The sequence below is a fragment of the Epinephelus fuscoguttatus genome, linkage group LG2, assembly GCF_011397635.1.
Source record: "Epinephelus fuscoguttatus linkage group LG2, E.fuscoguttatus.final_Chr_v1".
Classification (NCBI taxonomy): domain Eukaryota; kingdom Metazoa; phylum Chordata; class Actinopteri; order Perciformes; family Serranidae; genus Epinephelus; species Epinephelus fuscoguttatus.
The window spans coordinates 51,639,557-51,652,536 of record NC_064753.1 but is presented as its reverse complement, the minus strand read 5'-3'; the positions used below and the strand labels follow the sequence as shown (position 1 = coordinate 51,652,536).

Here is a 12,980-nt window from a genome sequence, read left to right as displayed (position 1 = left end):
GAGCCCAATCCGTCTCCTGCGGCGATAACAACTCCAAACTGTCTGTTTTATGGAGATGAATCTTCTGCTTCAACGCTCCGTTTACACTGGGGATGTTCCAGAGATTATAGGGGCCCTCCAGCCGGGTGGAGTTAGCGCTCATCTGTCAGAGAGGCAGCGGCTCCGGCTGAGTCTCTCTGAGAGAGACGTCGGCCTCAAAGCAAAAACGGAGGCTCGCTGTGAGGTCGGACAGGATGAAGAATGTGGGACAGCGTGTGGTCTGTACACAGTAACATATGAAACATGCTGCAGCTCTGATCTGACCTGCACACACTCACAACAAGACGCTGCTCACAACCAAACACACGCCTCCACACACACACACACACACACACACACACAGAGCTCACAACCAAACACACATATCAACTCTAAAATATTTACTTCCTTGAAAACAGAGCTGAACTCTGCTGAGATTTTCTCTCTGTTGTTATCAGCTGAAGAACTTTCACTTTAGTTAGAGTGTAAGAGTAAGGAGAGCCGACAGCATGAAACCTGAACCTGACTGTGCGTGCATGCGTGTGTGCGTGCATGCATGCATGCGTGCGTGTGTGCGTGCGTGTGTGTGTGATCAGGTGCACACTGTGTTTGTGTAGCGTGGAGTAGAGCGGTGGTATTTATTTCTGGAGCCAGCGTTTGCTCTATTTTTCTTCTCAGGACGTGACTCTGGAAATCCTCCAAGGACACGGAGTGAAGCAGCGTGCCAACGCCTCCACGCTCTCGCCAGCAGAGCTCTTTCAGACACCCGCCGCACAAAAGAACAAACAGAACAGCCAGTACCGCCAGGAATCAGGTTGTAGGTGCTGGGACTTCTGGGAAACTGGGAGAGCTGCGGGGTACGTGACAGATCCCCACGGTGCCTGTTTGTGACAGAACATATGATGGCACACTTTAAAACACTCAGGTGTCGTCGCTGTGACCTGCTCACACAGGAAACGTGTCACCCCTCAGTGAGGGTTGGTTATGTTGTTGTGCACGCAGCTGTGTCACCATCATAAATTCATGCGCTGTGTGGTGAACAGAGCCGAGCTCAGCCCTCCTGCCCCCGCTGAGGTTGAGACCTGAGCTGACACCAGGCCATTTTATTATCCGTCCTGATGATACACTGGAAGATACAGGCTGTACAGACTCTCAGTCGTTTCCTCATGGACAGGCTCCCATGATGCACCTGTGGTGGGATTAGGAAGAATGTTTTATTATCTCTGCTATCAGTCCGTTAATCACAGCGCTCCCCCCCGTCATCACTGAGTGTTTCCCTCTGTCTCAGACCTGGGTGGAATGTTTTAACTTCAGTTTTAAACCTGAACAAATTCTGTCACTTCCTGTTTGTCATCACAGTAGCACATCTACTCAGGGACGTAGCACCAGATTCTGGGCCCTGTGCATAGGCTGTCTCTGGGGGGCCCCTGCCTTTCCTCTCTTGACCCATGTCTCCCTCCAGCACATTCTTATACAACAGTTCATATGATATCTTATGAATCTGCACCTGACAAATGACGTCACGTCCTTAACGTGCAGTTACATGATTACTGTAAAGTTCCAGAGGTTAGCTTTAGGATCAGAAACACGGTGAGGACGAACCTTAACATGACTCACACAGATCCGATCACGTGACTCCAGGGGAAAGTCCCATCCACCACCCCAACCTGCCTCCTTACAGGCGCTCAGGACTGCTTCCTGTTTACTGCTGTCAGCTCATTGGTCACATGATCACAGCCTTTCAACATATGTATGAATTTGGGTGCACTGCTTTTCGTAGGAAAACGTTAGTGACAACAGTCGGACCTCACACATCTTTAGATACAGTCATTTTCTTTCTTTCCTTTTCTGGAGCCCTGACGTCCGTCACTGGGGGAGGACACGTGTCTCCTGCAGCAGAATCACTCACTCAGCTTCAGAGACAAACCTGGTGCAGGGTGGACCAAACCATTTGCAAATTAAAGGGGTGGGAGGGGCCTCAAAGAGCTTCCACTTTTTTATATTCAAAGTTGAGTCTTTCAGCTGACTCATTTCGCAAGTTGTAATTTGCTTATATCACTGATTCATTTTTATTCTGGACGAGTCAGGGCCTCCCCTCTTATTGGAGGGTAATCAGCCCCACACTGTGACACTCCTGCACCGACCTATGTCATCATGTCACATGTGGAGCTCCAGCCTGGTTTAGAAAGAGACGACATGCAGCTGGTGTTTGTTGCCTCATGTGTCAGATGGTGAACGTATGGAGGGATTCAGTGAGAAGTTTGAAGTGATTTACAGTTTCTGGTGGAGCAGACCAAACTGTTTCCATTGCGTCCCGTCTCCAACACGTGTCGACGTCCAGAGGAAACTGTAAAGTAATTCATCAGAAAGAGATGTTTGATGTGCTCACAAACAGCGCGGGGGGTCTGTGGTTATTTTACTACCGTCTGATGTTGGTTGCTGTAAATGTGAACAGCTGATCTGCTGTGTGTCACTGCGGTTTGACTGTGACATCATCACAGCGGTCTGACTGTGACATCATCACAGCGGTCAGAGAGCAAAGACCTGCTGCCTTCAGGTGTCTGCAGAGAGTCAGAGCTGTGAGACAGAGGCAACAGATGAACACGAGGCAGAGGAGAACCTGAGAACTGTGAAAACAAAACCCAAACTGAGACAGAACACAGTCTCTTCTTCACATGATGTCATCATCATCATCATCATCATCATCATCATCATTTCCTTCAATAAAGTTGAGTTATAATAAATAATTAATGAAGAGAGAAACTCTGAGCTGACAGCTGAGTTGTTAACAAAACAGTGTCTTCAGAGCTGTCTCAGTGAGACGTCCTCAGTGAGACGTTCTCAGTGAGATGTCCTCAGTGAGACGTCCTTGTGTCCCCTGAAGACAAATCTGTGATCAAACTGCAGGCGAGTACTCACAGTGTCAATAAAATGTTGAAGTGCTAAATTATCTCGGCCATATTTTTCCCCGTCTCCATTTCTGCTGATTGATTCACAAGACAAAGCGGAGGACTGATGCCGGATCAGTTTCTGTCCAGACCTACCTGTTTTCAGCACATCTAAACATCTGCTGGGCGCCGAGCCGATCAGGGAAACCTGATCCGTGTGATCTGAGGTTAAGCTTCAACTCGCTGAGCCAATGCGCTGCTGTTTCCTGCCAGCCTGCACAGGAAGTGATGCAATCACAGCGGGGTGAATCCCTCACGCTCACCAAGGGGTTACGGATCAGACAGTCAGTCGGTCAGTCGGTCAGACTGATGGAAACACTGTCTCATCACGACTGCTGCAGCATATTCATCGCTGTCTGTCACTATAGCAACATGTTCCTGTCCATCTGTCCATCTGTTCATCTGCCTGTCTGTTCATCTGTCCATCTGTCTATCTGTCTGTGTGTGTCTCTGTCTATCTGTCTGACCCATGTCTCTCTGTGTCCCCGCAGGATGTGACTCTGGTTTTGGGAATGCGTCGGCGAAGCGTCTGGACGCTCTGGGCTTTGAGGTGTTCGCCACAGTGTTGGACCTGTCGGGAGACGGAGCCAGAGAGCTGCAGAGAACCTGCTCCGCCCGTCTCACCCTCCTCCAGGTGGACATCACCCAACCACAGCAGATCCAACAGGCGCTGCTCGACACCAAGGCCAAGCTGGGACACAAAGGTAAAGACAGACCAACAAGTTCTCAGGGTTAGATCAGTGTTCCTCGAACTGTTCCTTTATCTGTTCCTCGAACTGTTCCTTTTTCTGTTCCTCAAACTGTTTCTCTAACTGTTCCTTTAACTGTTCTTCTAACTGTTCCTTTAACTGTTCCTCTAACTGTTCCTTTATCTGTTCCTCTAACTGTTCCTTTAACTGTTCGTCTAACTGTCCTTTTAACTGTTCCTTTAACTGTTCCTCTAATTGTTCCTCTAACTGTTCCTTTAACTGTTCCTCTAACTGTTCCTCTAACTGTACCTCTAACTGTTCCTTTAACTGTTCCTCTTACTGTTCCTTTAACTTTTCCTTTATCTGTTCCTCTAACTGTTCCTCTAACTGTTCCTTTAACTGTTCCTCTTACTGTTCCTTTAACTTTTCCTTTATCTGTTCCTCTTACTGTTCCTCTAACTGTTCCTTTAACTTTTCCTTTATCTGTTCCTCTAACTGTTCCTCTTACTGTTCCTTTAACTGTTCCTTTATCTGTTCCTCTAACTGTACCTCTAACTGTTCCTTTAACTGTTCCTCTTACTGTTCCTTTAACTGTTCCTTTATCTGTTCCTCTAACTGTACCTCTAACTGTTCCTTTAACTGTTCCTCTTACTGTTCCTCTAACTGTTCCTCTTACTGTTCCTTTAACTGTTCCTTTATCTGTTCCTCTAACTGTACCTCTAACTGTTCCTTTAACTGTTCCTTTATCTGTTCCTCTAACTGTACCTCTAACTGTTCCTTTAACTGTTCCTCTTACTGTTCCTTTAACTTTTCCTTTATCTGTTCCTCTAACTGTTCCTTTAACTTTTCCTTTATCTGTTCCTCTAACTGTTCCTCTTACTGTTCCTTTAACTGTTCCTTTATCTGTTCCTCTAACTGTACCTCTAACTGTTCCTTTAACTGTTCCTCTAACTGTTCCTTTAACTTTTCCTTTATCTGTTCCTCTAACTGTTCCTCTAACTGTTCCTTTAACTGTTCCTTTATCTGTTCCTCTAACTGTACCTCTAACTGTTCCTTTAACTGTTCCTCTTACTGTTCCTTTAACTTTTCCTTTATCTGTTCCTCTTACTGTTCCTCTAACTGTTCCTTTAACTTTTCCTTTATCTGTTCCTCTAACTGTTCCTCTTACTGTTCCTTTAACTGTTCCTTTATCTGTTCCTCTAACTGTACCTCTAACTGTTCCTTTAACTGTTCCTCTTACTGGTCCTTTAACTTTTCCTTTATCTGTTCCTCTAACTGTTCATTTATCTGTTCCTCTAACTGTTCCTTTAACTGTTCTTTTATCTGTTCTTCGAACTGTTCCATTATCTGTTCCTCTAACTGTTCCTCTATCTGTTCTTCTAACTGTTCCTTTAACTGTTCTTTTATCTGTTCCTATAACTGTTCCTTTATCTGTTCCTCTAACTGTTCCTCTAACTGTTCCTTTATCTGTTCCTCTAACTGTTCCTCTAACTGTTTCTCTAACTGTCTCTTTAACTGTTCCTTTAACTGTTCCTCTAATTGTTCCTCTAACTGTTCCTCTCACTGTTCCTTTAACTGTTCCTCTAACTGTTCCTTTATCTGTTCCTCTAACTGTTCCTTTAACTGTTCATCTAACTGTCCTTTTAACTGTTCCTTTAACTGTTCCTCTAATCGTTCCTCTAACTGTTCCTTTAACTGTTCCTCTTACTGTTCCTTTAACTTTTCCTTTATCTGTTCCTCTAACTGTTCCTTTAACTTTTCCTTTATCTGTTCCTCTAATTGTTCCTCTAACTGTTCCTCTAACTTTTCCTTTATCTGTTCCTCTAACTGTTCCTTTAACTTTTCCTTTATCTGTTCCTCTAAGTGTTCCTCTAACTGTTCGTCTAACTGTCCCTTTAACTGATCCTTTATCTGTTCCTTTATCTGTTCCTCTAACTGTTCCTTTAACTGTTCCTCTTACTGTTCCTTTAACTTTTCCTTTATCTGTTCCTCTAACTGTTCCTTTAACTTTTCCTTTATCTGTTCCTCTAATTGTTCCTCTAACTGTTCCTTTAACTGTTCCTCTTACTGTTCCTTTAACTTTTCCTTTATCTGTTCCTCTAACTGTTCCTTTAACTTTTCCTTTATCTGTTCCTCTAATTGTTCCTCTAACTGTTCCTCTAACTTTTCCTTTATCTGTTCCTCTAACTGTTCCTTTAACTTTTCCTTTATCTGTTCCTCTAAGTGTTCCTCTAACTGTTCCTCTAACTGTTCCTTTAACTGTTCATCTAACTGTCCTTTTAACTGTTCCTTTAACTGTTCCTCTAATCGTTCCTCTAACTGTTCCTTTAACTGTTCCTCTTACTGTTCCTTTAACTTTTCCTTTATCTGTTCCTCTAACTGTTCCTTTAACTTTTCCTTTATCTGTTCCTCTAATTGTTCCTCTAACTGTTCCTCTAACTTTTCCTTTATCTGTTCCTCTAACTGTTCCTTTAACTTTTCCTTTATCTGTTCCTCTAAGTGTTCCTCTAACTGTTCCTCTAACTGTTCCTTTAACTAATCCTTTATCTGTTCCTTTATCTGTTCTTTGTGTCGTCTCTGTGGTTTTGCTGACGGAGCAGAACATGTGAGTTCCCCTCAGTGTGTGTTCAGAGTTCAGAGAATGTTTGGTGTCCTTCTAGGAACTCAGCTGCAACAGATGAGAAGAAATAACACAGGCTGAATTAATCAACAGGTAGAGGAGTAACTGATGAGTAACTGAGGAGTAACTAAGGAGTACTGTGGTGTTGAAACAGATAACGTCTCATGTTTCTCCTCGGCTGCCCTGTGATTGGCTCAGATCTGCAGCTCCCACTGGCTTTGTAATTAGAGTCAGAGTCATTTAAGGTTACATAGTCAGTGCGTATGTGTGTGTGTGTGTGTGTGTGTGTAATAAAAGAACTGTGAGGAAAGGTCACACACACTCCCATGTACTCTCTCTGAAACAGTGTGTGTGTGTGTGGGAGGGGGGGGGTCTGTGATTGGCTGAGGCTTCAGTGCAGACAGGTGTTTGTTTCAGGTGTGTCAGTGTGAGTGGTGAGTTTCTAGCTGCTGTGACACTGGCATCAGTCCTGACTCCTGGACTAACACACACACACACACACACACACACACACACACTCACACAGGTTCAGATAAAGATTTTGGCGTTCTCAGCGTTTCAGCAGCTCCTTCACATAAATCACACACAGATAAACTGGTGTCAGAAACAGAGCAGCTCAGTGATTCACAGTGACTAAAACAGAGTCAAATAAACCCGAGATCAGAGACAGAGGATAAATAAGCTTTGATATATGAAGTATATATATGACATATGACATTTGATATATGAAGTGTCCAGAGACAGACACACTGAGGCATACTGTCTGATATGATAATCACTGAGCTGCTGCTGCATTTTTATTTTGGAAACAGCTCAGACTCAAAACTTTTAGTTTAGTTCAACACAGTAACATAAAAGTCACAAAATAAATGTGTCACATGATCCTCGTCTGACAGGAAGTGTATGTCAGTTAATTCTTTGTTGCTGTCTGAGCGTTTCATTCTGTCATATGAACATAAAACAATGAGTCCACATTTTACAACCATCCTTTAATTTTGTGGAACACTGTCTGTGTGACTTTAAAATACTGTGTCAGGGACGGACTGGGGGTTTACAGTGAACATGAATCAATCACTTAGGTCGTTCTGCAGATCAGTGAATCTGAGCAGAACAAATGTTTGTTTATTCTAAATGTTAAAGGGACACTTCACCCTAAAAACAAAGCTCCATAGTTTTCCTCTTCCCTGTAGTGTTGTTTATCAGCTGTAAAGATGTCGGCCATCTCTCCAACATAAAGGCCACTTCAGAGCAAAGATTGGTGATTAATTGAAACAGTTGCAGAGAAAAGTGTCAGCGGTGTGAACTGGCCGGTCTGAGCTCGACTCAAGTCGGCTGATGATGTCACCTGACACTCAGCTGGTCAGATGGCCGGTGGCTGGTTTTAACGCAACTCAACTCAAATTTATTTGTAACGCACATTTAAAAACAACGCACGTTGACCAAAGTGCTGTACAAAGGGAATAAAATGCTAAAAAACATATATGTGTGACATAACTGTCAGGAGCACAGCTCACACATGTAGAGGCAACACACACAGGCACACATGAGGGTGACTCAAATGCTGATGAATAAAAGTAGGTTTTGAGCCTGGACTTAAACGAGTCAGTGTTGGGGGCAGATCTGATCAGGAGGGGGGCGCTGTTCCACAGTCTGGGGGCAGACACAGCAAAGGCACGATCACCCCTGAGCTTAACTTTAGTTTAGTTTATTTAAGGATCCCCATTAGAAGTACACAAATATGCCTCTAGTCTTCCTGGAGTCCTGAACACACATACAATGAAGAATATACAGAAACTTCAAAAACAAGCAGACAGACTGACTGTACAGTGTAATGTACAAATGACACAATGTACAAGACCGATAATACAGACATTCACTGATAATTATAATCAACATCGAGTATTTAACAAATGAGCTTTACCATAAAGTAATATAGATAATAGTACAATACAACAGAAAAAAACTCTTAAATATAAAATAATACTACAGTGATCAGGCTAACATAGTGCAGATGTATGAACCCAATGATCAGAGGAAACTATGGCAAAACATAATCAGACAGACTACATGTGTAGATGGATATACACTTTGTTAATTGGCTACATATTTCTTAGCAAGGTTTTTGAAAATGATTTTGTTATTGGCAGTAGATCTGATTTCTTTAGGCAAACAATCCCAGAGGACTATTGATCTATATATGACGGTAGGCTTACGAGAGTTAGTTTTTGGAGCTGGGAGCAATATATGACCGGAGGCAGCACTTCTTGTACTGTAACCATGCACGGAGGTCATATGTATCTGATGAGCCAAGCCTGATGGATATTTGGTGCTAATAATGCTCCACAGTAGCATTAACAGATGTAAAGATATTTTCTGTTCTACTGTCAGCCACACCAGCTGTGTGTGTGTGCAGATAGTCTGTGCTTGTTTTGTATGAACAACAAAGAACTAGATGAGTCGCCTTATTCTGAGCAACCTGCAATCTTCTCAGCTGAGGGCCAAGTTACAGAGAAGTACTCTAAATGAGACAGAACCACAGAATGAGTAACTGATCTGATTATTGAGGGAGTAATGAATGTAAAACACTTTCTGGTCATACTGGTTCCTTTACCCACTTCAGTGACAATATTATTTATATGATTTGACCAGGATAGTGAGCTGTCAGTGGTTACACCTAAACATCTCATTGTGTTGACTTATGGGGCTCTAGTTTCCCGGCGCAGCACAGGTGGTGCAGGGTGGCGAACCCCGCGCAGAGCTAGTTTCGAGCAGCGCAACACGAGGCGCGCTCAGTTTGGTAGTTTGGCAGACCGAGGTGCGCTGAGATGGGTGTGGCGGCGCAGCAGGGGGAGGTGTCGACAGATCCAGCTTGGCGCAGTGACATCTTCGGCATCAGCATATAATGTATCTCTATATCGACTGTCCCGTCACATCTGATGTCAGATCAAAGGGGATTGGCACCGTTTGGCACGTTTGGCACGCGTAATGGAAACCCAACCTGATTTGATTAACACAGCTGCAAACTAATGAGTTCACATCCCTCTCAGCCAACCACAAACAGCCACAGCATCAGATAGGGGGTATATATTCAGCATCTGTCATCTTAGAAAAGTTAAAAGAAAAGAAACAGAGTGAGACTGCGAGAGAGAAAGAGAGAGCGCGCACAAGAGAAACGCAACATTGATTTACAGTTGTGGTGACCTCCTCCCAGGCTACCTTTGCATCATCAGCCCGTGGAGGTCTGCTCGCAGTTCAGTATATTCGGACACTGCGAGCAGACCTCCCGGACCAAAACATCAGTTTCCTCCTGGGAGAAGTTTGGCCGTCTGACGCTGCTGCTCTCTTCTGCCATGGCGAATTAAGTAAACTCTCATTACGCCTTCATGCGGCGCATTTAAGGGCGAGGAGAGGGGCTCATTTGATTGGTGTGATGTGTGTAAAACCCACTCCACGCCTTCTCTCCTCCCTCTTTCCGACTTGCGCAGGTAGGAGGGACGGAGGTGGGAAAGAGGAGTAGCTGCGCCAGGCGCACGGTGTGCCAAACTTACAAAATCCGCCTGGCCACACCCAGTTGGCGAAGCGCAGGTGCGCTGCACCTCCGCCTCGCCCGGTCTGCGAAACTAGAGCCCATGTTGTTTATTGCTAATTTTAGTGGAGGGCTTTTGGCCAACATATGTCGGGTTCCAAACACAATGGATTTTGTCTTGGAGATATTTAAAACCAACTTATTGCATTCAACCCACTTATTCACTTCTGTTAGAGCATTACTTAGGGAACAGGCTACAGCGTGCTCCGATATAGTGGCACTGTACAAGGTAGTGTTATCTGCATACATAACAGTGTTGATATTTTTAACATACAGAGGTAGATCATTGATGAAAATGGAGTATAATAAAGGCCCGAGGCAGCTTCCTTGTGGGACCCCACAGTCTATAGCATTCCAGTTTGAATAGCTGCCATTAAAGTAGACTCTCTGCTTCCTTGCTGAGAGATAATGCTTGAACCATGAGGCTGCAGTGGGAGAGAGGCCATAGCACTCTAACTTGCCAATTAGCAAGCTGTGATCGATGACGTATAGTCAGAGAAGTAATCCATCAGTTGCTTAAATACTATTTTTTCAATAACTTTACTTAATAATGGTAAAATACTGATTGGCCGCCGGTTGGGACCGTTACACATTTTGTTTTGTTTTTTTGCAAGAAGAATAATCTTGGCTTCTTTCCACATAGTTGGATGAACCCCATAGCTTAGACATTGATTGAACATGTGGCATATAGGAGTGGTAACAGAGTTGACTACAAGTTTGAGCATTTTACTTTCTAAATTATCTGCACCACGGGAACTGGAGTCTGGTTGTGACTTGAGTAGATCTGAAACAGTTTTTCTGTCAATCTGACTGAATTTAAAGAGGTGGCTTTTGTCCTTCATAATTGTATTCTTTATTAATGTATATGATCATGAGCCATCACTGCATTGCTTATTCTTTCTTAACTTGTCAACTTTACTGGAGCATGGGACAGCCAGGTCCAGGACCTGGGCGTGGAATAGGAGGTTAGAAGGTCTGACATGTAGAACGGGGCCAGAGCATTAAACAGGAGAACCTTAAAGTCATTATTCAGTCTGATACCAACACATGTTGACCAGGAAAGGTTCACCATCTGGACATTTTTCTGTTTCCTGCTCTGTGATTTAAACTTTACTCCTGTAAAACCTTCATGTTGGCAGTCTGGACATTTACGGCTGCTCTGCCGCTCTGCAAACAGGAAGTTACCTGGGCGGGCCCTTCAGGTGTTTGGCTGTCTGCCAGCCTGGATAATCTTTTCCCGGTTATCTTTCATCAGCTCTGGAACAGCTCAGATAAAGAGAAAAAAGCTCCCATGGTGGCTCGTAAAAACAAAGCAGAGGATTCTGGGTCAGCCGTGTGAGATAAAGACGAGCACGGCTTGTTTACAGCAGCAGAACAACAGACAAAGAGGGGTTGACCTGGTGCTGTTCTCCTGAGCTCAGTGAGTTGGCAGTCGGTGCTGTTTGTCATCACGGTCTTATCTCTGATGCTGCACGTCTTATATATAACCACCAAACTGTTTGCACATGTGCAGATTTAAGCTTTATGGCCACAGTTTAAATTTACTCCATTAAAAGGATCATCAGGAAAATGAATTTACCCAGAATGCACTGAGCTGTTGGCAACAAACTGATGACTTCACACTGAGAGAAGCTGAACTACAGCAGAGTTACCCTGAGGACAAATACAGTTAGGTCAACACATTCTCAGTCCATCCTAAGAGGGTTTGGCGCTACGTTCTTACAGGAAGTGAACACCAACCTGACAGGTGAAAGTCGCCCCCCACCCGGCTTACTTGGACTTCTGCCGCCTTAACTTTCGTTTCGTTGTTGTCATGCTCTGTTTCCTCCATGACGCTGCCAGGCGCTGTTACAAAATGACAGCCCCCGGCTACGTACCATGCTGGCGTCAAAGGACGGCTTTTTTTTGTCTGTGCCTGACGCCTATTTGAGGGGTTTGTTTGGTTCATTAAAGCTTCTTAGAAAAAGAAGTTTAAACTACTTTGTAAAAATGATCAAACTGACAATGTGGGATGAAATTATGACAACATGTACAGCCCAACCCTTAAGGACAAGCTGTCATTGTACGTTTCCTCAAGCCACAAATACATGCCATTTGCACGGTTCATGTATCACATCATCATCATCTCTAAAGTGACGTAGTATCTGAGCTGACTGTGTCATCAGGAGGTGGAGGGGACGGTGGATGGTGCGACACCTCAGAGAGACTCCTGCAGAGCTGCAGACACTGTTCAACACCAACTAACTACTACACTGGATGTTTTTAGTGACTGGTCACTGTGTTTCCAGCTGCCTGTTAGCTCCCAGTCGTGGGTGTTTTCCCAGCAGGGGTTGTGCCATGAAAGACTGTTGTTTTTTTATTGGCACCACTGCATTTCCTGCTGGACTGTAGCCCCCTCCTGATCCTCTCCAACCCATAACTAAGTGTTTGTGTAACTAAACAGATCTGCAGTGGTTCCCCACTGGTGGGTCACATGATTCTGAATGGATCACAAGTGACTCACAGACATGTTGAGTTTGTTGTTTGTTTTAAGTACAGTGAATGCCCAGCTCAGAGCTTTTATTTTGAAGTGTTGTTTCCTGCTGTGGAGTGAGTGACTAATGGACAGTTACTTAACAGAGACAGCAAACTTTGTGGCCAAACACAAGTACGACGCTGAGTGTATTAAACTTTGTGAATCTGGACCAGGTGGGAGCCACTGTGTTTCATAATAAATGCAACGTACCAGGTGTCTGTGGACACGTACAGTGACGGTATTTATTCTGCTGACTGGGTTAAAAAATGGTAAAAAAGTAATTTAACTGCTTGAATCACAGTGTAGACATGAAGGTAGTTGAACTATCAGCAAACTACTGTGACATGCACTTAAACTAATAGTGTCAGAACGTATGGTTGACTCCTCTCCAAACGACTGATGGATCATTACTGTCACACTGATGTGAAAACATGAAGCAGGATTTTAATGTTGTAACTCTGAGATAGTTTCTCAAAGTGACGATATGGTGAAAGTTGCATTTGTAAAGCTCCTTTGTAGTTTTCCGAGAACTCAAAGCGCCGCTGTACTGCTGAGGCAGCTTTACAAGGTCCCACCTGCTCACCTGAACATCATTCACATGCAG

General features: G+C 44.0%; 1 protein-coding gene across 1 annotated transcript in view; it reads left to right on the top strand.

The window, feature by feature from the left end:
- The window catches only part of hsd11b2 (hydroxysteroid (11-beta) dehydrogenase 2), a 33,558-nt gene that overhangs the window by 11,315 nt on the left and 9,263 nt on the right, over nucleotides 1–12,980 (top strand). The window contains exon 2 of the mRNA XM_049594871.1: nucleotides 3,458–3,670. Coding sequence (XP_049450828.1) covers nucleotides 3,458–3,670 — 213 coding nt within the window. The remainder of the gene's footprint in view (nucleotides 1–3,457; nucleotides 3,671–12,980) is intronic.